Source organism: Hyla sarda, chromosome 6 (genome assembly GCF_029499605.1).
Source record: "Hyla sarda isolate aHylSar1 chromosome 6, aHylSar1.hap1, whole genome shotgun sequence".
NCBI classification, from domain to species: Eukaryota; Metazoa; Chordata; class Amphibia; order Anura; family Hylidae; genus Hyla; species Hyla sarda.
The window spans coordinates 183468986-183496825 of NC_079194.1; the positions used below are offsets into that span (position 1 = coordinate 183468986).

At 48.2% G+C, this 27840-nt stretch overlaps 1 protein-coding gene, 2 non-coding genes and 1 pseudogene across 3 annotated transcripts; 1 reads left to right on the top strand and 3 right to left on the bottom strand.

Annotated features, from left to right (window-relative positions):
- Positions 1 to 6992, bottom strand: LOC130276526 (60S ribosomal protein L13-like). Its single transcript, XM_056526019.1, is given in 7 exon segments — positions 1 to 197; positions 1169 to 1225; positions 2469 to 2642; positions 3108 to 3147; positions 3149 to 3247; positions 4821 to 4937; positions 6871 to 6992. Coding segments are annotated over 6 exon segments (633 nt in total). The 5' UTR covers positions 4925 to 4937; positions 6871 to 6992; the 3' UTR covers positions 1 to 38.
- Positions 2693 to 2777, bottom strand: LOC130277827 (small nucleolar RNA MBII-202). Its single transcript, XR_008845592.1, has one exon. It is a non-coding gene; the product is annotated as a small nucleolar RNA MBII-202 (small nucleolar RNA).
- Positions 3427 to 3511, bottom strand: LOC130277825 (small nucleolar RNA MBII-202). Its single transcript, XR_008845590.1, has one exon. It is a non-coding gene; the product is annotated as a small nucleolar RNA MBII-202 (small nucleolar RNA).
- A 9055-nt stretch (positions 6993 to 16047) lies between the features above and the next one.
- On the top strand, positions 16048 to 19088 carry LOC130277476 (uncharacterized; annotated as a pseudogene).
- Positions 19089 to 27840: the final 8752 nt, after the last annotated feature.

Here is a 27840-nt window from a genome sequence, read left to right on the forward strand (position 1 = left end):
TCAAGAATTAGAGAACATTTTATTAACAGTTCAAAGTTTTATTTTTTCTTCTCCACTTCCTGTTCTGCAGCCTCCTTGGCTCTCTTGGCACGGATGCCGAAGAGTCGAGCATTCGCTCTTGCCATACGCAGACTGGCAAAGGCTTTGACGTTCCTCTCTTCCTCTTTGATAACTCTTGGCTTTTCTTCCTTGTAGACCTAATAAAAACAGGAGTTTAAAAATTAAAACTTAAGCCTATAAAACTGCTAAATAAGACATTTGCCAATCTTAGCAAAAAAACAAAGACAAACCAGCATTAAGAGTAGAGATGAGCGAAGTTATAGTGATTCGATTTGTCACGAACCTTGTGGCTCGGCAGTTGATGACTTTATCCTGCATAAAATAGTTCAGCTTTCAGGTGCTCCGGTGGGCTGGAGACTCTCTCCTAGGACTGCATCCACCTTTTCCAGCCCACCGGATCACCTGAAAGCTGAACTCATTTATGCAGGCTAAAGTCAGCAATAGGGATCGACCGATCATCGGTATGGCCGATAATCACGATTTTGGGCATAATCGGTATCGGCAATTACAATGCCGATAAGCCCCGCCCCCAAAGCTATTTAATATCAACATCTCATTTTGGGAGTTGCCACAGGTCCTCTTTTATCCAGGGAAATCTGGTTCTGGTTATTTACCTCTTGCTCTTTCTTGCCCTTCTTTTAAAAGGGTTTTGTCCCAGCTCACTCCTGTGGCCCGAGGTGGTCAAGAAAGTCGAAAGCAGCCCAAAGCGGTAAAGTTTTGGAATATGCACAACACTAATTGAGTTGAGCAGACTGCAGCCCTGTGATCTAATCTATATACTGCCAGTGGGGTATATACTGGGGTAACTGCCAGTGTATCCTTTTTGCACAACTCCCATTAAAGTCAACAAGAGATGCGCAAATTCCTTAACTTTTCCACTAGTGCTTTCAGCTTTCCCAACCACCCCTGGCTACTGAAAACAGGCTGGAGAAGCAGAGAATGCCAGAGAATGTTAGTAAAGTCTGTGTTTGTTCAGGACAAGTTTTCCTATCTAATATGTTATGCCGTGCATGGCACGTGTAAAGCATTTACTTTAATGCTTGAATTCCCTCTGGGTGTTTGTAACACTATTACAAACATGACTAAGACTAAAATGGTAAGAACTTACATTGCGGACTGGCATGATAGTTCCCTTCAGCTGGGTGGCAACCTTCAACTCTTCAGCCTAAAGTGGAAAGAAAATAAATGATAGTATAAGTACTCTGTAAAGACTAAACAGCAGGTTTTAATCTACAGTCATCAGCCTGAAAGAGTTCAAACAAGTCATCACTCAGCAGAAAATCCAGGGAAGGTGACATCCTCTGACTGTAGCTTTCAAAGGTATTTTCAACTCCTAATACGTGGGGGTCCAACTGCTGGGACCACCTCATTCAGTTACAATAAAGTGGTAAGTGTTCAAACCAAATGAATGGAGTGCACCACATGTACAGTGCTCCAATCTCAAAGGAAAACTCACTTATCTACCGCACTATCCACAGGTACTGGTGGATAGTGCGGGAGAGGCTGATTAAAATTAGCCCTACCTTGTCCGGATCTGCGCCGCCGTTCTCCCGCAATTGTAGTCTTATTATCTGTTGAATTCTTCCTGTAACTGGCACGGGCGGGGCTTCAGCGCTTAACTGGTACTGACGTCAGCCCTGCTTATGAATATTCATCCCCCCCAGTTAGGAGCGGCAAAGAGAGTGAGAACTGGAGGGGATGAATATTCATATGCAGCGCTGACGTCAGTGCTAGTTAAGCGCCAGAGCCCCGCCTGTGCCAGGAAGATTTCAACAGATAATAAATCTACAATTGCGGGAGAACGGCGTCGCAGATCCGGACAAGGTAGGGTTCATTTTAATAAGCATCTCCCGCACTATCCCCCAGTACCTGTGGATAGTGCGGGAGAAAACAAGTGACAGTTTTCTTTTAACAGGGTGTTTTTTTTTAACATTGTCAAACTCAGAGTAAAGAATACCCCTTTAAAGATTTACAGGAGTGAAAATGGAGTAAAAACAGAAGCAATATGCTGTGCATGAGGTTTGGGACCATCAATGCTTCATCATAGGGATAGTCTAGGAAGTGGTTTTGTAAATTTTTCTGTTGATTTGACTGTATAGGGGCTTGTTTTCTATAGTAAGTGTAAAACAAATGAAATGCAAACAAATATTTCATTAACATTATACCACAGAAGTAAATGTTTACTTTTATCATGGTTTTACTTAACATGAAAAGGATAGAAATGTACATTCAAATCAAAATGCAGCATAAACACAGCCTAAGTGCTAGGATCAGTCACCTTCATTGTTGGCAGTAGCAGAAGTGTGTCGGCTGAAGCAAACAGCTGGCACCCACTGCATATAGATATATAGCAGATGTTGTGAAAAGAATAACTTAAAAACAGTTTTGCCAATAGTCTGTCTACTTACAGAGCCATCTCCCTTCTTGGGAGCGGAGGGTTTACGTGGGAAGATTATCAATTTGGAGCGGTACTCCTCAAGCCTTTGCACATTGGTCTGCAGGGATTCTGTAGACTTGTTGCGGCGACGATGATCCACAGAGATGCCAATAGTGCGGGCAACCTTGTTGTTGCTGCCAGCAGCCTGCCAATAAGAAACACTGGTTTAGAGAAGAACTTATACTATTAATACATGATTATATGACTTCAACAGCCATCAGAATAAAGGGTTCAAGGGAATCATCACTTAAATTCAGAGATTCCGGAGAATTTGTCATCATACAGCTGTCAGCTACAGTAAAGGTTATTGACAATATAATGCCTATTGACCACCCATCGAAGCATTATAAAGCCAGACCATAACTACAGAGATGTAGCAGAGCCGAGCTCAGTTTTGCACATTACAAAAAATAACATGATAGTGAAGATGACTGATCTCCACTGCATCTGTATACACAACACTCAAACTTTGGAGTCACACGGTAAAATGGTGCAAAGAGAAGGTTGAGGTGCTGATTTGACAATACAACAGCCTGATAAAATCCATAGACTTTATTATACTGCAAAGTTGATCTGGGTTCAGCAACGCCCATTTCATGCTAATACAAACCTTCAGTTCCTCAAGGCTGAAGCCTCTGCCAAGTCGCACTTGTGTGATATCTGATAGTTGGACATCTAACCACCGGTCTAACAGGACCAGCGATGGGTCTCGGAGCTACCAGCCGGGCTTTGGCTTGACGTGCCTTGCGCCTGTTTGGTGAAAAGATAAGAGTTTAGGTCAAACTTTAACACAGCAATAGTACAACAGGCATTGCTTCACAAATCAGGGCTCCCAGCAGTCACTTGGCTTTCAATGGAGATACACTACTCAAACTAACCTCAGGTAACACCAAGACTAGGCTCCCTTTAATACCAGGCTGCCACCCACCCAACATTGTCTACAGTCATCAGACGGAAAAGGGTTCAAATATGGAGTCATCACAGAAGCTGCAGAGATTCCGGAGAATTTGTCATCATTTGACTGTACACGTTAACTGCATATACTTAAAGGGGTACTCCGGTGGTAAATTTTTTTGACTATATGGCATCTTTGTAAGTTTAGTTTTTTTGCAATATACATGTGTTATAAGTTTTGGCAGCATGTGTGTGTTTTTCTTACCTGTTTGTTGGGCAGGAAGTTCTGTAGTTCGGAGGGTTTTCTTTTACTGTTGTCCACAGTTCTGAGTCTGTTGTGGACAAGATGTCACAGCTTCCCCCCCCCCCCCCCCCCTCTGTCTGCATGAGAGGAATAAGCCACGCCCCCTCATCTCATCCAGCTGAGTACACAGCTCCTCACCTCCCCCTGCTCTGTATTCTAAGGACGCAGGTCTGCACAGGAGAAGGACCTCACAGAGAAGATAAGTGTTATCTGAAGGGGAGGATGAGAAGGTGCACGGGCTGGGGATGTATGGACTGCAGGGGAATAAATCTCATACTGGAAATGATCTCTATGGGGGAGATTTATAAAAACCTGTGCAGAGGAAAACTTGCCCACTTGCCCATAGCAACCAATCAGATCGCTTCTTTCATTTTTCACAGGCCTTCATAAAAATGAAAGCAGCAAGCTGATTGGTTGTTATGGGCAACTGGGCAAGTTTTCCTCTGCACAGGTTTTTATAAATCTCCCCCTATATGTGAAGGGGGAGGGGACTCTGCAATGACATGCTGGGAGTTGTAGTCCCTGGTGTGTGTGTATACTAGTGTTTACAAACCAGTGTGCCTCCAGGTGTTGCAAAACTACAACTCCCAGCATGCCCTGACAGACTTTGGGCATGCTGGGAGTTGTAGATTTGAAACAGCTGGCGGTACACTGGTTGGGAAACACTGTTCTAGCCTAATCAGCATACACGTTACACCAGCGTTTCCCAACCAGTGTGCCTCCAGCTGTTACAAAACTACAACTCCTAGCATGCCCAAAGGCTGTAACGGCATGCTGGGAGTTGTAGTTTTGCAACACCTGGAGGCACCCTGGTTGAGAAACACTGGTGTATGCCCTACAGAGGTGTGGTGAACTATAACCCCCAGGAGACTACAGAGGCAGCATGGCATGTGGCATGCTGGGATTTGTAGTTTTCAGCACAACAAGAAACAGGAAATAGAAGCAAAGATAAGAAAACAAAGTGGGGGATAAAAAGACAACAAAGAACAGAAATAGTCACCTAAACAACAAGGATAGAAATGAAACAAAACAAATAGGGTAAGTCAAAAACGGAAAAACACGTTGACCACCGGAGTACCCCTTTAACCCATAGAACTTTTTTCTACAGGACAGCTGGGAACTTACCTCCGGATCTTTCTAGCAGGCTGATTAAACCATGTGGCTACTCGTCGCTGCCAATTCTTGTGGAAGTGAGGCTTCAAGATCATGCCATTCCTGCTGGGGGCCATGGCGCTTTAATCCCTAAGTGACAAATAATTCAAGATCAATAACACGTGTACTGATAAATAAGTAGGTGCCACCATATAGCAGCAATCTAGTATTCATGCAGGCATTACTATAGACACAATGCATCCAATAGTTTCTTATGGAGAACACAACCAACAGCCCTTTACCAGGCAATGTTTACACTTTCGGATGGAATGTATTTTGTTATGCAAGGCTGTAAATACTCACCAGAATGCCTCCCAGTACCTTAAATGGGCACTAAATCAAAAAATTGATATGTTGTAGGCTCCCGGGGTCAAGGTAAAGTATTTTTTTTGGGGGGGGGGGGTTGCGTGTTCACCTATACAGTATGCCTCCAGTTTCCCCACTACAACTCCCAGCATGCCCTGACAGCCAATAGATGTCAGGGCAAACTGGGAGTTGTAGTGGGGAAACAGCTGGAGGGACACTGATAAGGTGAACTAAGGGGAGTGGGTTGAGCGGAGCGGCAGTAGGGCTGGACGGTATACCGGTCGCGGGATGTGCGGGAGCCGCTGAGCTCACGTGCGGTGCACATCCCTGCTCCCCCTGCAGCTGCCGCTTGTTCTCAGTGATCAGAGCCAGGTGAAAGCGCAGAAACTTCATCCCCTGGCTCTGATGTTTCCCTCAGCCCCCCTCTCCCCTTCCTGCAGGCTGTTTATCATGCCTGTCTCCAGGTGCGGGCTCTGCAGGACCTTATTCCCCTGCAAGCGCTAAATGTGACTGGCAGGTACAGGACATCTGATCTTCATCCCCGCTCTGTACTATGATCCCCGAGCGGGGACCGGGATCAGAAGCTCTGCAGCTCCCGTACATTCAGCGCTTGCAGGGGAAGAAGGCTCTGCTGATTCTTACATTCCCATCCCTGCTCGGGGATCAGAGATGAAGATCAGAAGCGCTGCGTCTGCACATTCTGCGCTTGCAGGGGACCGGGATTATAAACTGTGCAGCGGCGAAAATGTAAGTAAATAGCCGTCAGTGCGCCCATGGGGGAAATCATGATATCGCTGTGGCTGACAGTGAACCCCTTCCCCGCCATGGGGGCCGTGCGCACAGTCCCCATGGCGGGGGAAGGGGTTAACTGTCAGCCTTTTTAATATGGAAAAAAAATAATAATAATTTAAGGGAGGGGGTTAGGGAGAGATGGCTAATAGGCAGGAACAGAAAAAAGTGATGGTGGGAGCTACCCTTTAAGTATTTATTACATGCTGCAACAGCATTACAGTATTCCCAAGCACAGAACAGCTAAGGCTCCGCTTATGGGGACTATGGAAAGTGTCATCCCAGTGCCTGATCCCTGACAGTACATGCTGCCCCATACACATTAGATCAGCTGTCTCCACACTATGGAACTCCACCTTGCAGCCGCTGCCTGTAGGGGCATGCTGGGAGTTGCAGTTCAGTATGGAGACCACTGCATTAGACCTAGATCCCATTAACTGCCCAATATAGTCAAAGAGTTTAAAAGGAAGAAAAATCAGTGGTTAATAACATGGGGGAGTCTACAGCCAGCACTGGAAAGCATGATCACTACCATCATATGCGGGTGCAACCATTAATACCTTCCCTCCACACACATCTTACAGCCATAGCGAGTCTAACTGGGAGTAGACGTGTACACACACACACACACACACACACACACACACACACACACACACACACACACGACACCAAGCCTCTGTGCCCTGCACATAATCGCGCGCCCTTATCCCCACACGGTGCACGTCCCCGCCGCACACTACTAGTACACCCTGCTCCCGGTATTAGGCCTCAACTCCAAGACACCGGTGAGCCATCCTCCAATATGGACCCAAAACAGACGATGAGGAGCAAAGTCCGAGCGTCTGCAGCAACAGACGAGGCCCGGAGACTAAGGATGTGACCGGATAAAAAAAAAACCCGTCGGCCCGCGAAGTGATAGACATACCTCTACAGGGAGAAAATGGCCGAAAAGAGAGAAAGAAGGGGCCCGGTGCACTATGGGATATGAGTCGTGAGAGCCAATCAGGAGTAAAGCAGGTCTGCAGCCAATCAGAAGTAACGCAAAGTCACGTATATACTTCCGGCAGAGACAGCAGCGTGCTGTCTGCCCATACTAATGATGGCTGGAGTTCACCTTTATTCGGATGGTGTTTATAATTATAAAGTTTGAATAGAAAAAATATACAGTTTTTTTCTGTATGGTGGGATACTATTGCTAAACTTTAGAAGATTTTATGAATTTTGTAAAAATAAAAAAAATACTACCAAATAAAATAATAATGGACAATTTTTGAAAACCACACATGGATAGGGCAGTGTTTCCCAAAAAGGGGCCTCCAGCTGTTGCACAACTACAACTTCCAGCATGCCTGGACAGCCTTTGGCTGTCCAGGCATGCTGGGAGTTGTAGTTTTGCAACAGCTGGAGGCACCCTCGATGTAGTAGCATGGTGCTGTGCCACTCAGGTTATCCCTAAGGGTTAGAAGGATGTCTGTCTTAGTGCCCACCAGTACCCTGTGCATAAAGTCCTCTACTGTACAGTACTGTATTGAGGATGCCACCATATGCTGTCTGACTGCTCTCCATATGCCCTATGCACACATAATGGCAGATCTGCTTAGTATAGCAACCACATGCCACATTGGTATATAAGAGGACTATTATATGAGCTGCATGTGACTGCATGAATTGATACAGCTATAAGCAGATATGCCATTCAGGAGCCTGGAAAAGGTAGTCAAGAGATTCTCACCTAGTTTTTCTATGCTCCTGAATAGTATATCTGCTTTTAGCTGTATCAATGTATAAACAGGCACACTTCCCAACTCATATAATAGTCCCTGTAAATTATTGGCAGCCATGTTGGTTGCAGTAATAAGCAGATGTGTGGGGGCGTGGCCTAGACGCTGAGCCGAACGGACGCATGCTGAACTAGCTCCGCTCTTAACCGTGTTATTTAGCATCCTGTCTTCATCCTGGACCTCAGAATTTTGTCTCAGAGACTTCGGAACCGCAGTGGATCGGTGGGGTCCATCATGCCAGCTAAGAAGAGCGGTGTGGCGGCAGCCGCGAAGTTGCAGAGTTTCGCGTGCGGCCCTGACCAAGATGGCGCCGGGCCCTCTTCCTCCGCTCCTGCTGAGGCGGTCGCTGACTCCCGCCCAGAGACTCCCTCTACACTGGTCGCTGCCTCAGGAGAGGTGACCCTAAGTGAGGTGTCTGCGCGACTCCTGGCCGCCATTACCATGTGCAAAACTTCCCTGACAAGTATGCTGGAAGAAGTGAAAATTGATATTGGCCTAATCAGGCGGGACCTGCACAATCTCTGGGACCGGGTGAGACAGGCTGAGGATCGTATCTCGAGGACTCAGTGGTGCCCTTACCTGCTGCGATATCAGACCTGGAGCGCACTGTGTCGCAATGGAAGGAGAAGGCAGACGACCTGGAGAACCGGTTGCGGAGGAACAACCTTCGGATTGTTGGCCTACTGGAACACTCTGAGGGTCAGGACCCCGGCTCCTTCGTTGAAAAGTGGCTGCGGGAGCTGTTGCCTGACGCCCTTCGCGGTAGAGAGAGCACACCGGGTCCCGACTCGCCCCCTCCCGCCCGGGGCCCCGCCGAGGCCGCTCCTGGCTAGGATGCTGAATTGTAATGACAGAGACATCGCCTTACGTCTGCTCCGTCGTCTGCCAGAGCTTACCTTCAATGGATCTCCGGTGTCGATATTCCCTGACTTCTCCCAGGACCTGCAGAAGAAGCGTGCCACCTTCCAAGCGGTGACGCGGAAGCTGAGAGATATGGCGATCCCTTATTCTATGGTGTACCCGGCCCGAATGAGGGTCGTGGACGGTGAGAGGGCCATCTTCTTCATTACCCCGCAGGAGGCTGACGAGTGGGCCTCAAGGAGGCGCAATGTGAGGCGCTGAGGTCTTGTGCGCCATCTGGCCGGGCCCTGTCACTTTTCGCTCTGCCTGGAACTCCTGGACTGCCAGTGAACTGTGAGTACTGCTGCCTACAGTGACTTTGCTTCTGAGACCCCTGGTGTGCCCCCCTGTACCCATCTCCCGGTCCCCTCATGGTCTACTCCCCCATGTACATGCACATTCTGGGCTGCACCCAACTGCCACCTTCACCCGTGGACTTTCGCCCTCCGTGCCTGCATACCCCACTTCAGGCCGGTCTCGCTGTCCTACCCCCCCCCCCCCCCGTTTCCCCCCTCCCATGGACTGCCCCTCAGTGACTGTATGCTCCATCTCATGCCGGACCCATGCAGACTCTCTCCTCAAGCTGCTCTGTGCCCAGCGAATCCTGCACTCTTCCAGTGCCGCTTAACCCTCTCCCCTACGCTGGACTTCCCCCCACAGGGGATCTGGTACTCCACTGGCGAATGTCGCCATCTACCTGTGATTGAAGCAGTCTTGGTGGCCCGTTAATGCTTTGCTGATGGGACTTAATGCCCGGGTGATACCCCTGGACTGCATGTTGTTCTGCACTGTTCATACTCTCTATACTGTGCGGTGTATTGCCCGGGTCATAGCTCACCCGTACTTACTTTTGTTTATGTACCCTAGTTATTTGATGGCACTGCTGTTTGTCCCTGATGGCCGATTGTGGGGTCTCTTTCCCCTGCGACCCCGACTAACACGGTTCCCCCCGTATTGCACACCTTTTCTGGGCCTTAGGCTAATGGCCTTATGCATGTTGCATTTGTTTATGACCCTCTTGTTTTGTCTTTGTCTAGTGTCCTGTGTTTGTCTCGTTCTGTGTATGTCCCGGTCGGGTTGCCTGCCCTTCCTCCCTCTTTCCTTCCCTCCTTCTCTGTGGTTTCCCTGCTCCTCCACCTTCCTCTGTCATCCCCCTACCTGCCCCCTCTTCTACTTACACATTGGGTACTTGCTTTACCCCTGTTTCTCTTCCCCCACCACTCCTTTATTTTCAGCTTTACTCTCTCCACATGGCGAATGTTAGGTACCTTTCGTGGAATGTGAGGGGTCTCGGCTGTCCTCGTAAGCGATCTCTGGTGTATGCAACTATACGTAAGTACCAACCAACTGTGGTCTGTTTGCAGGAGATGCACTTGATTGCTCCTAATACCCGGTGGTTATCTAGGCCCTGGGTGCAATGGACGCTACACTCTTGCCACACCTCACATTCCAGGGGAGTCTCTTTTATGATACACAAATCCCTGAGGTGGGAGGCGAGGCATACCCGGGTCAACTCTGAGGGCAGGAGGGTGTTTATTTTCTCACTTATTGATAATTCCCCCTACGTCCTCTTGGGTATTTATGTCCCTCCTCCTGGTGCCCTGGAGGTTCTACACCAAGCTGCAGTTTTCGCTGCCTCTTTTCCAGGGGCTAGAGTTCTCTGCATGGGTGACTTCAATAATGTGTTGCACCCGGCTATGGATAGGAGAGGGGTTGGCATTGTCCCCTCCTCTTCCCCGACTCTGCTGAGTGCCCTGGTTCAGGAACTAGGTTGGAGGGACATCTTTCGGCACTTACATCCACATTCCCGAGTTTATTCCTGTCAAGCTGCTAGTGGCAACTCCCTTTCACGCATTGATATTGTGTTGGGTAACCCGTCTGTCCTCCCTATGGTCCAAGCTGTAGCGTATGTCACTAGGGGGGTCTCCGATCACTCTCCTCTCCTGCTGACCCTGCTGGCCCCTGGCCCCTCTAATATCCGATGCTGGAAATTAAATCCCTATTGGTTATCCTTATTTGGCCCTCATGATGGTATACCTGTACAACTTTCCATGTTCTTTGTAGATCATAACGGGGTTGACGACCGAATCTTAGTGTGGGAAACCACTAAAGCATTTCTACGGGGATGTTTACAGTCGGCCATATCTTATATTAAGCGGGAGGCGATGAGGGAGGAGTCTGAGCTGGGGGATCGTTGTGCTGACCTGGAGAGGGCTTATATCACTGATCCGACCGATGACAATAAAACTGTATGGCTGCAGGCGGGGCGACAGTACTTACATTGTCTGCAGGAGAAAGCGGTTCGTAAGCTTTTCTTTACCCAACAAAAGGCCTTTGAGATGGGAAATCAGTCCAGTAGATTGCTGGCCCACCTTATTCACCAGAATTCTCAGTCTCCGACGGTTCTACAGGTCCGTTCGGTGGATGGGACTGTGTTGACCACTACTTCCCAGATCTCTGACAGATTTGTCTCCTTCTACTCTGATTTATACACCTCTCAGGCCGCCTACTCCTCACAGGAACTGTCTGACTACCTGGACGACATCATATTCCCTCGACTATCCGCTGTCAGCGATTCCTCTCTGGAGTCGGAGTTAACTATGGAGGAATTGTAAGATGCCTTGGGTGCCCTGGCGAGAGGTAAGTCGCCGGGCCCTGATGGCATTCCAGTGGAGCTTTACCAGCAAAACAAGGAGCAGCTGGCTCCGGTAATGCTGGCCATGTATAATTACGCTTTTGCCTCTGATGTGTTGCCCGAGTCCTTTTATGATGCTACTATAGTAGTTATTTTGAAGCCGGATAAGGACCCCTTAGAATGTTCCTCATACAGACCCATTTCCCTCCTCAATTTAGATTATAAGTTGCTCGCTAAAATACTTTCCCTTAGGCTGAATCGCATTATTTTGGAAATCATTCATGCAGATCAGTCAGGCTTTATGCCTGGGAGGTCCACATCTGATAACATCAGGAGGGTCCAGACACTCAGCCATATAGGCGCCATGGGGGGGGGGGGAGGGATTGGGCGCTGGCCTCTTTAGATACCGCTAAAGCATTCGACTCCGTTGAGTGGTCTTTCCTGCTGGAAACCCTCCGGAGATTTGGCTTCGGACCTAACTTTATAAAATGGATTTCTCTCTTATATAGATCCCCGAGGGCACGTATGTCCATCAACGGTGCTCTTTCACCTTATTTTTCCCTGGGCAGGGGCACGCGACAGGGCTGCCCTATCTCTCCCCTTTTATTTGCTATTGCTATTGAACCTTTGGCCCTCCGGATCCGTCAACATCCAGGGTACGCTGGTATATGCATTGGCTCGAGGGAGGATAGGGTAGGCCTGTATGCTGACGACATGATCTTATTCATGTCTGATCCTGCATGCACTCTGGCTTTGGGGATCGGCCTCATTGACAGCTTTGGGGTCTATTCAGGTCTTAGGATCAACTGGAGCAAGTCGGTGTATATGCCCATCAGAGATTCTCAGGTAGGGACCTGCTTACATGGCCTGCGGGTCGTAGATCAGTTCAAATATTTAGGCATCAACATCAATAGGCGGTTTGGGGAGGATCACCAGATGGACATTCTACCTCTTCTACCCTATGTCCGCACCAAATTCCGGACCTGGGCTGCCTTACCCCTTTCTGTGGCGGGCCGAATAAGCAGATGTGTTATTTCGGAGCCTAGAAAAGCTGGGAGACAGTGTTAAAGGGTTATTCCAGGGAAAACTTTTTATATATATATCAACTGGCTCCAGAAAGTTAAACAGATTTGTAAATTACTTCTATTAAAAAATCTTAATTCTTGCAATAATTATCAGCTGCTGAAGTTGAGTTGTTCTTTTCTGTCTGGCAACAGTGTTCTCTGCTGAAATCTCTGCTTGTCTCGAGAACTGATCAGAGTAGGAGAGGTTTTCTATGGGGATTTGCTTCTACTCTGGACAGTTCCCGAGACAGGTGTCATAAGAGAGCACTTAGACAGAAAAGAACAACTGAACTTCAGCAGATCATAAGTACTAAAAGGAATAAGATTTTTTAATAAAAGTAATTTACAAATCTGTTTAACTTTCTGGAGCTAGTTGATATATACAAAAAAAACAAGTTTTTTCCTGGATAACCCCTTTAACCACTTAGGGACCCAGGGCTTACAGGTGCGCCCTGGAACCTAAGGACCCAGGGCGTACCTGTTCGCCCGTAGTAATTTTGGTCCCCAACACGCCGGGCACGGACCGGGATGACTGCTGATATCTATTGGCAGGCACCCCGTTCAAACTCCTGGGGGGGTCCTGAAACCCCCTAATGTCGGCGATCGCAGCAAATCACCGGTCAATTCAGACCGGCGATTTGGGGTGATTCCGGGTGAATAGGGTCTCTGGTGACCCAGTTGTAGTTTTGCAACAGCTGGAGGTTTGACCCCCCCCCCCCATGTGAATGTACAGGGTACATTCACATGGGAGGGGGTTTACAGCGAGTTTTGTGCGGCAAGTATGAGCTGCGGCAAATTTTCTGCCACAGCTCAAACTCCCAGCTCAAACTCACTGTAAACCCAACCGTGTAAATGTACCATAAAAACACTATACTACACAAAATAAAAGTAAAACACTACATATACATATACCCTTACACAGTCCCGTCCCCCCCCCCCCCCCCCAATAAAAAAAAATAAAAAAAACGTCTTGTACGGCACTGTTTCCAAAACGGAGCCTCCAGCTGTTGAAAAACAACAACTCCCAGTATTGCCGGACAGCCACTGACTGTCAAGGCATGCTGGGAATTTTGCAACAGCTGGAGGCACCCTGTTTGGGAAACACTGCTGTAGGGTATTTTGGTGGCGGATGCAAATCCCCAAAATAGGCCTCAAATGCGCATGGCGCTCTCGTGCTTTGGAGCCCTGTCGTATTTCAAGGCAACATTGCCACATATGGTGTATTTCCGTACTCAGGAGAAATTGCGTTACAAATTTTGGGGGGCTTTTTCTCCTTTTACCCCTTATGAAAAAGTAAAGTTGGAGTCTACACCAGCATGTTAGTGTATTTTATTTTTTTTTTTTACACTAACATGTTGGTGTTGTCCCATACTTTTAATTTTCACAAGCGGTAAAAGGAAAAAAAAGACACCTAAAATTTGTAATGCAATTTCTCCTGAGTACGGAACTACCCCATATGTGGGTTAAACTGATCTGCGGGTGCACAACATGGCTCAGAAGTGAGAGCGCACTATGTACATTTGAGGTCTAAATTTGGTGATTTGCATGGTTGGCTGATTGTACAGCGGTTCTGACAAACGCAAAACAATAAATACCCACATGTGACCCCATTTTGGAAACTACACCCCTCACGGAATGTAACAAGGGGTATAGTGAGCCTTAACACCCCACAGGTGTTTGACGGATTTTTGTTAAAGTTGGATGTGAAAATGAAAAAAAAATTGCAGGTGTTACCCTACATTTCTCATTTTCACAAGGGAGAATAGGAAAAAAGACCCCCCAAAATTTGTAGCCCAATTTCTTCTGAGTATATAGATACCCCATATGTGGATGTAAAGTGCTCTGCGGGCGAACTACAATGCTCAGAAGAGAAGGAGCACCATTGGGCTTTTGGAGAGAGAATGTGTCCGAAATTGAAGGCCATGTGTGTTTACAAAGCCCTTATAGTGCCAGAAGAGTGGACCCCCCCCCCTTCACACATGTGACACCATTTTGGAAACTACACCCCTCACAGAATTTAATAAGGGGTGCAGTGAGCATTTACACCCCACAGGTGTCTGACAGATTTTTGGAACAGTGATCCGTGAAAATGAAAAAAATTATTTTTAATTTGCACATCCCTCTGTTCCAAAGATATGTCAAACACCAGTGGGGTCTAAATGCGAACTGCACCCCTTATTAAATTCTGTGATGGGTATAGTTTCCAAAATGGGGTCACATGTGGGGGGGGTCCACTGCTCTGGCATCATGGGTGTCATATACCATGGCAAAATATGTATTCATGTTGCATTGTGATTGCTTGTCATCTGTGATACATGTTCTGCAAAATTTCTATCGGTATGCACAACTGTTAATTCCATTACACACCTATCTGCATTACTTAACATTTCAAAGAATCTAGCCTGTTGTGATCTAGCTGCCAGGAGACGACCGTCTAAGCTATGGCTTCCAGTGACCATTTGGGGGCAATTAACATAACTGTGCTAATCAATGGACACTGCTTGCCTGGATGGTAAATTTGACACCTTCCCAGACAAGCAGACTCCAAGGCCTGATGTCAATAGATCAACGGAATGTTTGGGACGTAGCTCCATGTAGAAATGCCATATCTTCCAAATATTAGATATGGGGGTCAGGGAAGTATGTCCGCAGCCCCTATATTATACGGTTAGATTCTCCATCATATTACCTTTAAAATTAGTCCTCACATGACCCTTGCCCGAACTGTATGCACTGGGTAAATCATACACAATAAGGGGGTCATGTCAGGTACCCCTAGAAAGAGGATTTGATGGAGAACCCAAATATTAGAAGATTATGTGGGTGCCTGGCCCATGATAGAAGATAGAAGATATTTCCTATTCTTTGGGCATAAAGGTATCATAAGGGAGTGGCAACATCTACCTCTCCTCCTTGTCCTGCCCAGGGGCTGAACATAGAGGTGTCTCTTGTCCATAGCAGGATATAAAACTGCAGACCTGGGGGGACTAGGGGTGCTTGCATGGGGGACAAGATCTAATTTTGCATTCCAGACGCCATTTCCTACCAGACCTCATGGGATAGAGCTCTGTAACTTTCTGTAAGTAAGGATTCTATGTTTTTCCCATTTATTTTATTTTCTGTGTGGTGAAACTTTGTCTTGTTAACATCTATTTTTACATGTACTGTGAATATTTTTCTTTCATAATAAATCATTCATTTATTAAGTACCGCCTTATGTCTGATAAAACGGACGTACATTGTCCTTGAAGAGATTGAAGTTATAGTCTTAAATTTACTTTGGCTACATTATAGATTTGGATTAATGTTTTTCCTGTTTTTATATACTACTGGGGGTAGTAGATTATATTTGGGAATTGTAGCATATCCAGATTGGATTGATAGCTTCCTGTCGGCTTGAGATTGACAGGTGGTGGAAGCGATTTAATTGGGTGGTGTAAGAGGGATTTTTTTATCATTATTTTCGGTCTAGTGTAGACAAATAGTGATTTTATAGATAATCCTACCACCCGCACGTCTCGGTTCGTGACAAACTGGTGGCATAGCGGTGGGATATTTTACCAGATTTTAGTGTGCTAGATTTGCCAATCCAGGCACTAAAAGAAATTGTCTTCAATTTCCAAAGGCGGTACTCAGTACATTTAAACAAGTTTCACCACAACAGACCCCCCCCCCCCCCTCTTTGTTTTTCTGTCCTATCTTTTGTTTGGCTGGACTGCAAGATGGATGCATACCAAGCACAGTCCAGGAGTGCTCTGGAGCAGCTTTGCCGAGAACGACTGATTCCCTGTAGGGGGAAAAAAGAGGAACTTATACAAGCATTGGAGGACTATGAAACACAACAAGCTTCCCAGAGGGCCTGCAGTACTGCTGCGGAAGGCAGGATTACTGAGGAGATACCTGCAGCTTTCCTTAGTGATGCATCACCATCTACAGATCCCTTGGACTGTTATTTACGAACTGTTCTAAAATTTGTGGACTCAACGGATATCAACGTACGGCTGCAGCTAATCCGCCAATATGAGGAGCGCCAGGCTGAGAGAGAAAGAGAGGCCGCAGACCGCCAAGCCGCAGAACGCCAGGCTGAGAGAGAAAGAGAGGCCGCAGAACGCCAGGCTGAGAGAGAAAGAGAGGAGCGGCAGGCGGCCAGAGAACATGAACTGAGACTGGCAGAGTTGGAAAGGGGGACTGCCTCCCCTATCACTGTTGGCACGAAAGACTCTTCTGCACCCAGACCCCGGGCAGAGAACTTTCCAACCCTGGACAAAGATGGGGATCTGGATATTTTTCTGCGCAGTTTTGAAAAAGTCTACCGCCAATTTCAGCTGCCGAGAGACCAATGGGCAAAGTACCTCACCCCTGGTCTCAGAGGTCCAGCACTGGAAGCATTTGCAGAGTTACCGCCAGAATCTGACCAGGACTATGATGCCATTAAGGCTGCTCTGCAGAAACGGTACAATCTTACCACTGAGGTGTACCGAAAGAAATTGAGGACTTTGCAGAAGAAATCCACTGAAAGTTACACCGCTCTTGTGGGAAACCTGACCACCGCATTTGGACAGTGGACAAGAGGGCTGGAGATTAACACCTTCGAAAGCCTGGTGGATCTAATCATCAAGGATCAGTTTTTACAGCTGTGTCCTGCAGACGTACAGGAATGGCTGCTGGACCGGGAACCCAAAACAGCACTGGACGCTGGGGAGATGGCATATTTCCACACCGCCAAACGGCCATCCACAGACCGGGTCAGAGGATTTACCAAAGGATGGAGGACCCCTGCACCACGACCCTGCATCACCCAGCCTACTGTGCCTTCTTATGCACTGGCTTCTGCGCCAAGGAGAGTGGGAGCTGGCACCACTGCTATACCTGGGGATAACCGCAGATGTTATGCTTGCAACAAAGTTGGGCACCTTAGTTCTACGTGCCCAGAGAGAAGGAGGCCTACACCATCTACTGTTGAAGGGCGCCCCTCAGGATTACCGCCTAGACCCTCCACTGCAGCTGGGCATCCCTCAGGATTACCACCTTCTGTTTTGTTTGTTTCCCAAGCCAAGGACAGTACTAATGTGAATATGCAACCCGTCATTGTCAACGGCAAGGTAACTGTTGGGCTTCGAGATACTGGGGCAGATGTAACTCTTGTGCACCCAAAGCTAGTGAGCTCTGAGGATATTATTCCGGGAAAGACTTTAGCAGTGAGAGGAATTGGGGGTGTATGACCTGCAGTGCCAATGGCACGGGTGTATCTGGACTGGGAAGCGGGGAAGGGTCTCAGAAATGTTAGGGTGGCTGATAACATTCCTACAAATGTATTACTAGGTACTGATTTTGGTAGATTGTTATCTCAGTATGTGCCAGATGATACCTGTGAGAATGTGCCTAGTCTGTCTCCAAGTGAGAAAGGCCCAAGTGAGCATGTGTACCCGGCTTTGCCAAAGCCTGGGGAGATTGTAGTAGCAGGGAGGTCCTGTCAGAATGTGCCTATAATGTCTCCCAGGGAGGTAGGGCAGAGAGAGTCTGTACCAGAGCCTGGGGTGCATGAGGTACGGTGTGAGAATGCCGGGGGGCACCTGACTGTGAAGAAGGGCAGCGAGTGAGTGATTGTCTGTCTGTGTCAGGGACATCCCAGCCCCAAGATCCAGTACATACGGGGGCAGAGAGGGGGAGTGAGACAGGGGGCTTGAATGTAGCCGTGGCAACCCGTCAACAGTTGGCCAAGAGTAAGGGGCAAGTACTGACTCAGCCTGCGGATCCGGTAAGGACGTCTGCAGGGGGGCCTCAGTCCCCCTTACCCCTCCCTATAGTAACTCAGGAGCTGGCTTCTGAACCGGAATCCATTGAGGGCTCTGTGGTACAGAACTCAGAATTCCAGCAGGCCCAGCAGACAGATCCCACGTTAGAGAAGCTGAGGGACCAGGCTAGGCAGCTGTCCACGAACCCTGATAAGGAGCGGGTATACTGGGATCAAGGGAGATTGTACAGAGAGACTGTAGCTGAGGAGGGACAGGGTCTTTGGGTGACTGGACGCCAACTTGTGGTGCCTAGGAGATACAGGCACCAGTTACTGAGGGTGGCCAACGCCATCCCAATGGCTGGGCACATGGGAGTGCTGAGGACAAAGTCTTGGTTGTCACAGCATTTCTATTGGCCTGGTATTGGCGCAGATGTGGCCAACTACTGCCGCTCCTGCCCAGAATGTCAGAAGGTGGGGAAACCTGGGGAGGTGGGTAAGGCTCCTCTAATACCTCTCCCCATAGTGGGGGAACCATTTGAGAGGATAGCAGTGGATATAATAGGCCCCCTGGCTATCCCAAGTAGCTCTGGGAAAAGATATATCCTGACGGTAGTGGATTATGCCACTCGATACCCAGAGGCAGTGGCATTGTCCTCTATCAGGGCTGACAAGGTTGCAGATGCTTTACTGAGCATCTTCTCCCGTGTGGGATTTCCCAAGGAGATGCTGACTGATCAAGGGCCTCAATTTACCTCTGATCTGATGCAGAGCCTTTGCCAGAAGGTTCAGGTGGAACATCTAGTCACCAGCTCCTATCACCCACAAACAAATGGCTTGTGTGAGAGATTTAATGGTCCCTTGAAGCAAATGTTGAGAACGTTTGTGGAGTCACATGGGAGGGACTGGGAACGATTCCTGGCGCATCTTCTATTTGCTTACAGGGAGGTGCCGCAGGAATCCACTGGCTTCTCCCCATTTGAACTCCTCTATGGGCGTAGAGTGCGTGGCCCCTTGTCCCTTTTTTGAGAGGAGTGGGAAGGAAAGTTAGGGTCCCCTGGAGCGTCTGTGGTGGAGTATGTCATGCGGTTAAGAGACAATATGCAGGCTTTAATGGGCGAGGTGCGTGAAAATCTAAAAGCTGCCCAGTCTAAACAGAAGCAGTGGTATGACCGGGATGCTCGGGAACGGGTGTATGAGGAGGGACAGCGAGTGCTTGTGCTGATACCGATGAGGCAAAACAAACTGCAGGCTGCCTGGGATGGCCCCTTCACTGTTCTGAAGAGGCTAAATGATGTCAATTATGTAGTTTCTTTAGACGTGAACCAAAAAAGGAAGAAAGTGTATCATGTCAATATGATGAAGCCCTTTTATGACCAGGAACCCTCAGTGTTGACAGTGTGTAGCTTGCCAGGGGAGGAACAGGAGCCTGATCCCCTTGTGGACTTGTTGGATGCTACAAGGGATTCAGGCGGCCTAGAAACTGACCAGGTTAACCTACTGCTAGAGGATACTCAAAGGAGACAGCTTTTTACAGTGCTTAGGCCTTACCACAGTGTTTTCACTGGTAAGCCGGGTAGACCCCCTTAGTGGCCCATCATGTTGACACTGGAGATCACCACCCCCTCAGACAGGCAGCATACTGGGTATCACTGGAGGTAAAAGCTGACATTAAGAGGGAGATAGAGGAAATGCTGGCGCTGGGCGTAATCAGGAAATCCCACAGCCCTTGGGCCTCACCAGTAGTACTGGTCCCAAAGAAAGATAAGACCTCTAGGTTTTGCGTGGATTACCGGCGGCTGATTCTGGTCACTGCATTTGATGCCTACCCTATGCCCCGCATAGATGCATTGCTGGACCAGCTAGTCGGGGCCAAGTACCTTAGTATAATGGATCTTAGCCGAGGTTACTGGCAAATACCAATGACGCCAGAGGCACAGGAGAGGTGTGCTTTCATTACCCCCTTTGGGCTGTTTGAGTTTCTAGTGATGCCCTTTGGAATGAAGAATGTCCCTGCCACCTTCCAGAGGTTGGTTAATCATCTGCTAGAGGGGCAGTCACATGCTGTAGCATACTTGGATGATATAGCAGTCACATGCTGTAGCATACTTGGATGATATAGCAGTGTTTAGCGATACCTGGGAGGAACACTTGCTACATTTGACCCAGGTCCTGGATCGAATATCCCTTGCTGGTCTTACTATCCGACCAGATAAGTGTCAGCTGGGCATGACGGAGGTGCAATACTTGGGGCACCGAGTAGGTGGGGGAACACTCTGCCCAGAGCCCAGCAAGATAAAGGCCATCATGGCCTGGCCGATCCCGCAAACTGAAAAACAGGTGATGTCGTTCCTGGGTACAGCTGGATATTATAGGAAATTTGTGCCCCACTACAGTACCTTAGTCAAACCCTTAACGGACTTAACCAAGAAGGCCCTCCCACGAGTGGTTAAGTGGACCCCGGAATGTGAGGTGGCCTTTAACTCCTTAAAACAGGCCCTTACCACTTCTCCTGTACTTCAGGCCCCCAACTTCCACAGAAAGTTCATCGTTCAAACTGATGCCTCTAATTATGGGTTGGGAGCCGTCCTAAGTCAAGTGGATGAAAAGGGTGAAGAGCATCCTGTAGTATATTTAAGTAAGAAATTGTTGTCGCGGGAGGTGGCTTATGCCACTGTGGAAAAGGAGTGCCTTGCAAATGTGTGGGCCTTGCAAAAACTACAGCCCTACCTGTATGGACGGCAGTTTACCGTAATAACCGATCACAACCCCCTACATTGGCTACACAGGGTGGCCGGGACAAATGGAAAACTACTCAGATGGAGCTTGACTCTACAGCAGTATGAATTTACCATACAACACAAAAAAGGGGTTATGCATGGAAATGCCGATGGATTGTCGCATCAGGGGGAAGACTCAGCCTAAGACACAAGGTAGAGGCGTGTGAGCCTTCTCCCAGTGCGTCTCTTATTGGGGGGAGGTGTCATATACCATGGCAAAATATGTATTCATGTTACATTGTGATTGCTTGTCATCTGTGATACATGTTCTGCAAAATTTCTATCGGTATGCACAACTGTTAATTCCATTACACACCTATCTGCATTACTTAACATTTCAAAGAATCTAGCCTGTTGTGATCTAGCTGCCAGGAGACGACCGTCTAAGCTATGGCTTCCAGTGACCATTTGGGGGCAATTAACATAACTGTGCTAATCAATGGACACTGCTTGCCTGGAAGGTAAATTTGACACCTTCCCAGACAAGCAGACTCCAAGGCCTGATGTCAATAGATCAAAGGAATGTTTGGGACGTAGCTCCCTGTAGAAATGCCATATCTTCCAAATATTAGATATGGGGGTCAGGGAAGTATGTCCGCAGCCCCTATATTATACGGTTAGATTCTCCATCATATTACCTTTAAAATGAGTCCTCACATGACCCTTGTGTATTGATCCTTGCCCGAACTGTATGCACTGGGTAAATCATACACAATAAGGGGGTCATGGCAGGTACCCCTAGAAAGAGGATTTGATGGAGAACCCAAATATTAGAAGATTATGTGGGTGCGTGGCCCATGATAGAAGATAGAAGACATTTCCTATTCTTTGGGCATAAAGGTATCATAAGGGAGTGGCAACATCTACCTCTCCTCCTTGTCCTGCCCAAGGGCTGAACATAGAGGTGTCTCTTGTCCATAGCAGGATATAAAACTGCAGACCTGGGGGGGACTAGGGGCGCTTGCATGGGGGACAAGATCTAATTTTGGATGCCAGACGACATTTCCTACCAGACCTCATGGGATAGAGCTCTGTAACTTTCTGTAAGTAAGGATTCTATGTTTTTCCCATTTATTTTATTTTCTGTGTGGTGAAACTTTGTCTTGTTAACATCTATTTTTACATGTACTGTGAATATTTTTCTTTCATAATAAATCATTCATTTATTAAGTACCGCCTTATGTCTGGTAAAACGGACGTACTTTATCCTTGAAGAGATTGAAGTTATAGTCTTAAATTTACTTCGGCTACATTATAGATTTGGATAAATGTTTTTCCTGTTTTTATATACTACTGGGGATAGTAGATTATATTTGGGAATTGTAGCATATCCAGATTGGATTGATAGCTTCCTGTCGGCTTGAGATTGACAGGTGGTGGAAGCGATTTAATTGGGTGGTGTAAGAGGGATTTTTTTTATCATTATTTTCGGTCTAGTGTAGACAAATAGTGATTTTATAGATAATCCTACCACCCGCACGTCTCGGTTCGTGACAATGGGGGCTTTGTAAACGCACATGGCCCCCAAACTTCCATTCCAACCAAATTCTCTCCCCAAAAGCTCAATGACGCTCCTTCTCTTCTGAGCATTGCAGTTCGCCCGCAGAGCACTTTACATCCACATATGGGGTATTTCCATACTCCTATTTTTCTCCTATTACCTCTTGTGAAAATGATAAATTTGGGGTAACACCAGCATTTTAGTGAAAAAATTAAATTTTTCATTTTCACGTTCAACCTTAGAGGAAATTTGTCAAACACCTGTGGGGTGTTAAGGCTCACTGTACCCCTTGTTACGTTCCTTGATGGGTGAAGTTTCCAAAATAGTATGCCATGTGCCATGTAGTTTCCAAAATAGTATGCCATTGTCAGGATCCAGAGTGGTATGCGGGAACGACACAGGTAGTGGATCCTCTATGTCAGAGAGGTGATGGCGTGGGCCGTACCAGGGGAACGGAATCTAAGGGGTTACTGGTTTTCACCAGAGCCCACCGCAAAGCCGGATGGACTTGCTGCGGCAGGTAACCCCCAGGTTGTTCCACCCAATAGCGACTCAACCTCACTGACTGCTGAGTCAGACGCGGTACAGAAGGACTAGGCAAAAGGCAAGGTCAGACGAAGCAGAAGGTCAGGACAGGCAGCAACGGTTCGTAGTCAAGGGCAACGGCAAGGGTCTGGATACACTGGCAAAGGACACATGGGAACGCTTTCACTGGCACAAGGCAACAAGATCCAGCAGGGACAGGAAGGGGAAGTGGGTTTTTATAGTGTAGGGAGTGCTTGGAACTAATTGGGCCAGGCACCAATTAATGGTGCACTGACCCTTTAAATCTCTGAGACCCGGCACGGGAGCGCCCTAGAGAGCGGGGCCTCGTGCACCGGGACTGAGCAGGTGGACGGGGCCGGTGAGAGACACGGGATGCGATCCGCAGGCGGGCACGTCCCGCCGCGGGGATTGCATCCCCGCCGAGAGACAGAGAGCAGCGCTCCTGGTCAGCGAGTCTGACCGGGCGCTGCAAGCAGGAGAGTAACGCTGCGAGCGCTCCGGGGGAGAAGCGGGACCCGGAGCGCTCGGCGTTACAGTACCCCCCCCCCCCTTAGGTCTCCCCCTCTTTTTGGAACCCCAGAATTTACGAATGAGTTCCTTGTCAAGGATATTAGCCTCCGGTTCCCAAGACCTCTCTTCGGGTCCACAATTCTCCCAATCCACAAGAAAAAATCTTTTACCTCGGACGACCTTGAAGGCGAGGACCTCTTTCACCGAGAAGACATCAGAGGACCCAGTGACAGGAGCAGGAGAGGTGACCTTGGGGGAATAACGGTTAAGTATGAGAGGTTTGAGAAGGGAGACATGGAAAGAGTTAGGAATACGAAGAGAGGAAGGAAGATGGAGCTTGTAGGAGACAGAATTAATTAGATTTTTGATTTTAAAAGGCCCGAGGTAACGAGGACCCAGCTTGTAGCTAGGGACCCGGAACCAAATGTATTTGGCGGAGAGCCATACTTTGTCACCAGGGGCGAAGACAGGAGGAGTTCTTCTCTTTTTATCCGCATGTTTCTTCATACGAGAAGAGGCCAGTAAGAGCGACTTTTGAGTCTCCTTCCAGATAGCGGAGAAGTCCCGGGTTACTTCATCCACGGCAGGAACTCCAGAAGAAGTGGGAATGGAGAGGGGGGGCAGCGGGTGTCGGCCGTACACCACAAAAAATGGAGATTTGACGGAAGATTCAGAATTTTTGAAATTGTACGAGAATTCAGCCCAGGGCAGAAGGTCGACCCAATCATCTTGGCGGGAGGAGACAAAATGTCGCAAGTAGTCACCAAGAATCGGGTTCACTCTTTACACTTGTCCATTGGATTGGGGGTGATAGGAGGACGAGAAATTTAATTTGATCTTTAGTTGATTACAGAGAGCTCTCCAAAATTTTTACACAAATTGAACGCCTCTATCCGAGACGATATGCGTGGGAAGCCCGTGAAAACGAAAAATCTGCAGAAAAAATTGCTTCGCCAACTGTGGCGCAGAAGGAAGGCCAGGAAGCGGAATAAAGTGAGCCATTTTGGAAAAACGATCAACGACCACCCAGATGACAGTGTTGCCAAGGGATAAAGGAAGATCAGTGATGAAGTCCATGGCTATGTGGGACCAAGGCTGTTCAGGCACCGGCAGCGGAAGGAGAAGACCTGAAGGCTTCTGGCGAGGGGTCTTGTCACGTGCACACACTGTACAGGCTTGTACGAAAACGGTCACATCCTTTTCCAGGGAGGACCACCAATAGTGTCTGGCAATCAAATGTAAAGTCTTTTTCATTCCATCGTGACCTGCCGGAAGGGAGGAATGGCCCCATTTGAGGATCCGGAGGCGAAGACGGGGAGGAACATAAGTCTTTCCTGGAGGAATAGGCACCAGAGAAGCAGGAGCAGAAGAGATCAGACACTCAGGGGGGATGATGTGCTGAGGAAGGCTCTCGGCTTCAGAGGCATCGGTGGTACGAGATAGAGCATCAGCCCTGACATTCTTGTCTGCGGGACAAAATGGATTTGAAAGTTGAAATGTGATCTGTATAGATGGTGATGGGATGAAGGGATCCTTCCAGAAGATGTCTCTACTCCTCAAGGGCCAACTTAATAGCCAATAGTTCACGGTCTCCAATGGAATAGTTTTTTTCTGAAGGAGAAAAGGTTTTGGAAAAAAATCCGCAAGTGACATTTTTCCTTTAGCGGATTTTTGTAGGAGAACAGCTCCGGCTCCAACTGAGGAGGCGTCAACCTCGAGGAAGAAGGGCTTCAGAGGATCTGGTCTGGACAAGACTGGAGCAGAGGAGAAGGCGGCTTTGAGGTGGTTAAAGGCTTCCTCCGCCTGTGGCGGCCAGGATTTCGGATTAGCATTTTTCTTAGTCAGTGCTACAATAGGAGCAACGATGGTGGAGAAGTGGGGAATAAATTGACGATAATAATTTGCAAATCCGAGAAATCTTTGGATTGCTCGTAGGCCAGTGGGACGAGGCCAATCCATTACCGCAGATAGTTTATCAGGGTCCATTTGAAGACCTTGTCCGGACACAATGTATCCCAGGAAGGGAAGACTGCTGCGTTCGAATGGACACTTCTCAATTTTGGCGTAAAGTTGATTTTGGCGTAGTCGCTGTAGCACTTGACGGACATGAAGGCGATGTTCCTCTAGGTTAGAGGAAAAAATGAGGATGTCGTCAAGATAGACTACCACACAGGAGTACAGCATGTCCCGAAAAATCTCATTAACAAAGTCCTGAATGACTGCTGGGGCGTTGCAAAGACCAAAGGGCATGACTAGGTATTCAAAGTGACCATCTCTGGTATTGAAGGCGGTTTTCCATTCATCACCTGCTCGAATACGGATGAGATTATATGCGCCCCTTAGATCAAGTTTGGTGAAAATCTTAGCACCGCGCAGTCGGTCGAAGAGTTCGGAGATGAGAAGCAGAGGATAGCGATTTTTTACAGTAATTTTATTGAGACCGCGGTAGTCAATACAGGGGCATAGATCCAACTTTTTTTTAGCAACGAAGAAAAATCCAGCTCCAGCTGGAGAAGAAGATTTCCGGATAAAACCTCTTTTGAGGTTTTCCTGTATGTACTCAGACATAGCTTGTGTTTCCGGGGCAGAAAGTTGGTAAATCCTACCACGGGGCAGTGTGGTACCAGGGAGCAGGTCGATAGGGCTGTTATAGGGTCTATGTGGAGGTAAGAACTCTGCTTGCTTTTTACAAAAGACGTCCAAAAAATGTCCTGATAGGCCTTAGGAAGACCTGGCAATGGAGTCGCCATGGAGACCTGGCAGGAAGAAACTGGGTGGAGACATCGCTTGTGGCAAGAAGTTCCCCAACTCTTAATGTCCCCGGTGACCCAGTCGAGGCTAGGCGAATGACGTTAGAGCCAGGGCAAGCTCAGAAGAATTTCAGAAGTGCAGTTGGGCAGCACAAAAAATTCAATTTGTTCATGATGGGGAACTCCAACACTCATGAGTAGCGGTTGAGTGCGGTAACGCACAGTGCAGACCAGTCTCTCTCCATTGACGGAGGAAATAAAGAGAGGTTTGACAAGACGGGTAACTGGAATATCGAATCTGTTAATTAGGGAGGCTTCAATGAAACTTCCTGCTGAACCAGAGTCCAAGAAGGCCACAGCGGAGAAGGAAGTAGTATTAGCGGGTATAGCAATCCGCACAGGTATAGTCAATTGTGGAGAGGAAGAATTCACACCTAGCAACGCCTCTCCTACGTTAACTAGGTGTGTGCGTGCGTTTCTCAGACACGGAGGACGAATAGGACAGTCTTTTAGGAAATGTTTGGTGCTTGCACAGTATAGGAACAGGTTTTCATTCCTACGGCAAGTCCTCTCTTGCTGGGTCAGGCGAGACCGATCCACTTGCATAGCCTCCTCGGCAGGAGGCACAGGAACAGATTGCAATGGACGTTGGAAGAGAGGTGCCAGGGAAGGAAACCGCCTTTTCCTGACGAAGCTCCTGGCGTCTTTCCGTGAAACGCATGTCAATGCGGGTGGCCAAATGGATGAGTTCAGACAGGTTAGCAGGAATTTCTCGTGCGTCCAGGACATCTTTGATGTGACTGGATAAGCCTTTCTTGAAGGTCGCGCAGAGGGCCTCATTATTCCAGGATAGCTCAGAGGCGAGGGTGTGGAACTGGATGGCGTATTCGCCCACTGAAGAACTCCCTTGGACAAGATTCAGTAAAGCAGTCTCGGCTGAGGAAGCCCGGGCTGGCTCCTCAAAGACACTACGTACTTCTGAGAAGGACTGGATTGTAGCAGTGGCAGGATCGTTGCGGTCCCAAAGCGGTGTGGCCCATGACAAGGCCTTTCCAGACAGCAGGCTGACCACGAACGCCACCGTAGACCTTTCTGTAGGAAATTGGTCTGACATCATCTCCAGGTGTAGGGAACATTGGGACAGGAATCCGCGGCACAGTTTAGAGTCCCCACCAAACTTGTCTGGTAGAGACAGGCGGAATCTGGAAGCGGCCACTCACTGCAGAGGAGGTGCAGGAGCTGGCGGAGGAGATGTTTGCTGTTGTTGCGGCAGAAGCTGTTGCAGCATAGCGATCAACTGAGTCAGCTGCTGTCCTTGTAGCGCGATCTGCTGTGATTGCTGGGCGACCTCGGAGGTTAGGTCAGCGACACTGGGCAGCGGGACCTCAGCGGGATCCATGGCCAGATCTACTGTCAGGATCCGGAGTGGTATGTGGGGACGACACAAGTAGTGGATCCTCTATGTCAGAGAGGTGATGGCGTGGGCTGTACAAGGGGAACGGAATCTAAGGGGTTACTGGTTTTCACCAGAGCCCGCCGCAAAGCGGGATGGACTTGCTGCGGCAGGTAACCCCCAGGTCGTTCCACCCAATAGCGACTCAACCTCACTGACTGTTGAGTCAGGCGCGGTACAGAAGACAAGGTCAGACGTAGAAGAAGGTCAGGGCAGGCAGCAACGGTTCGTAGTCAAGGGC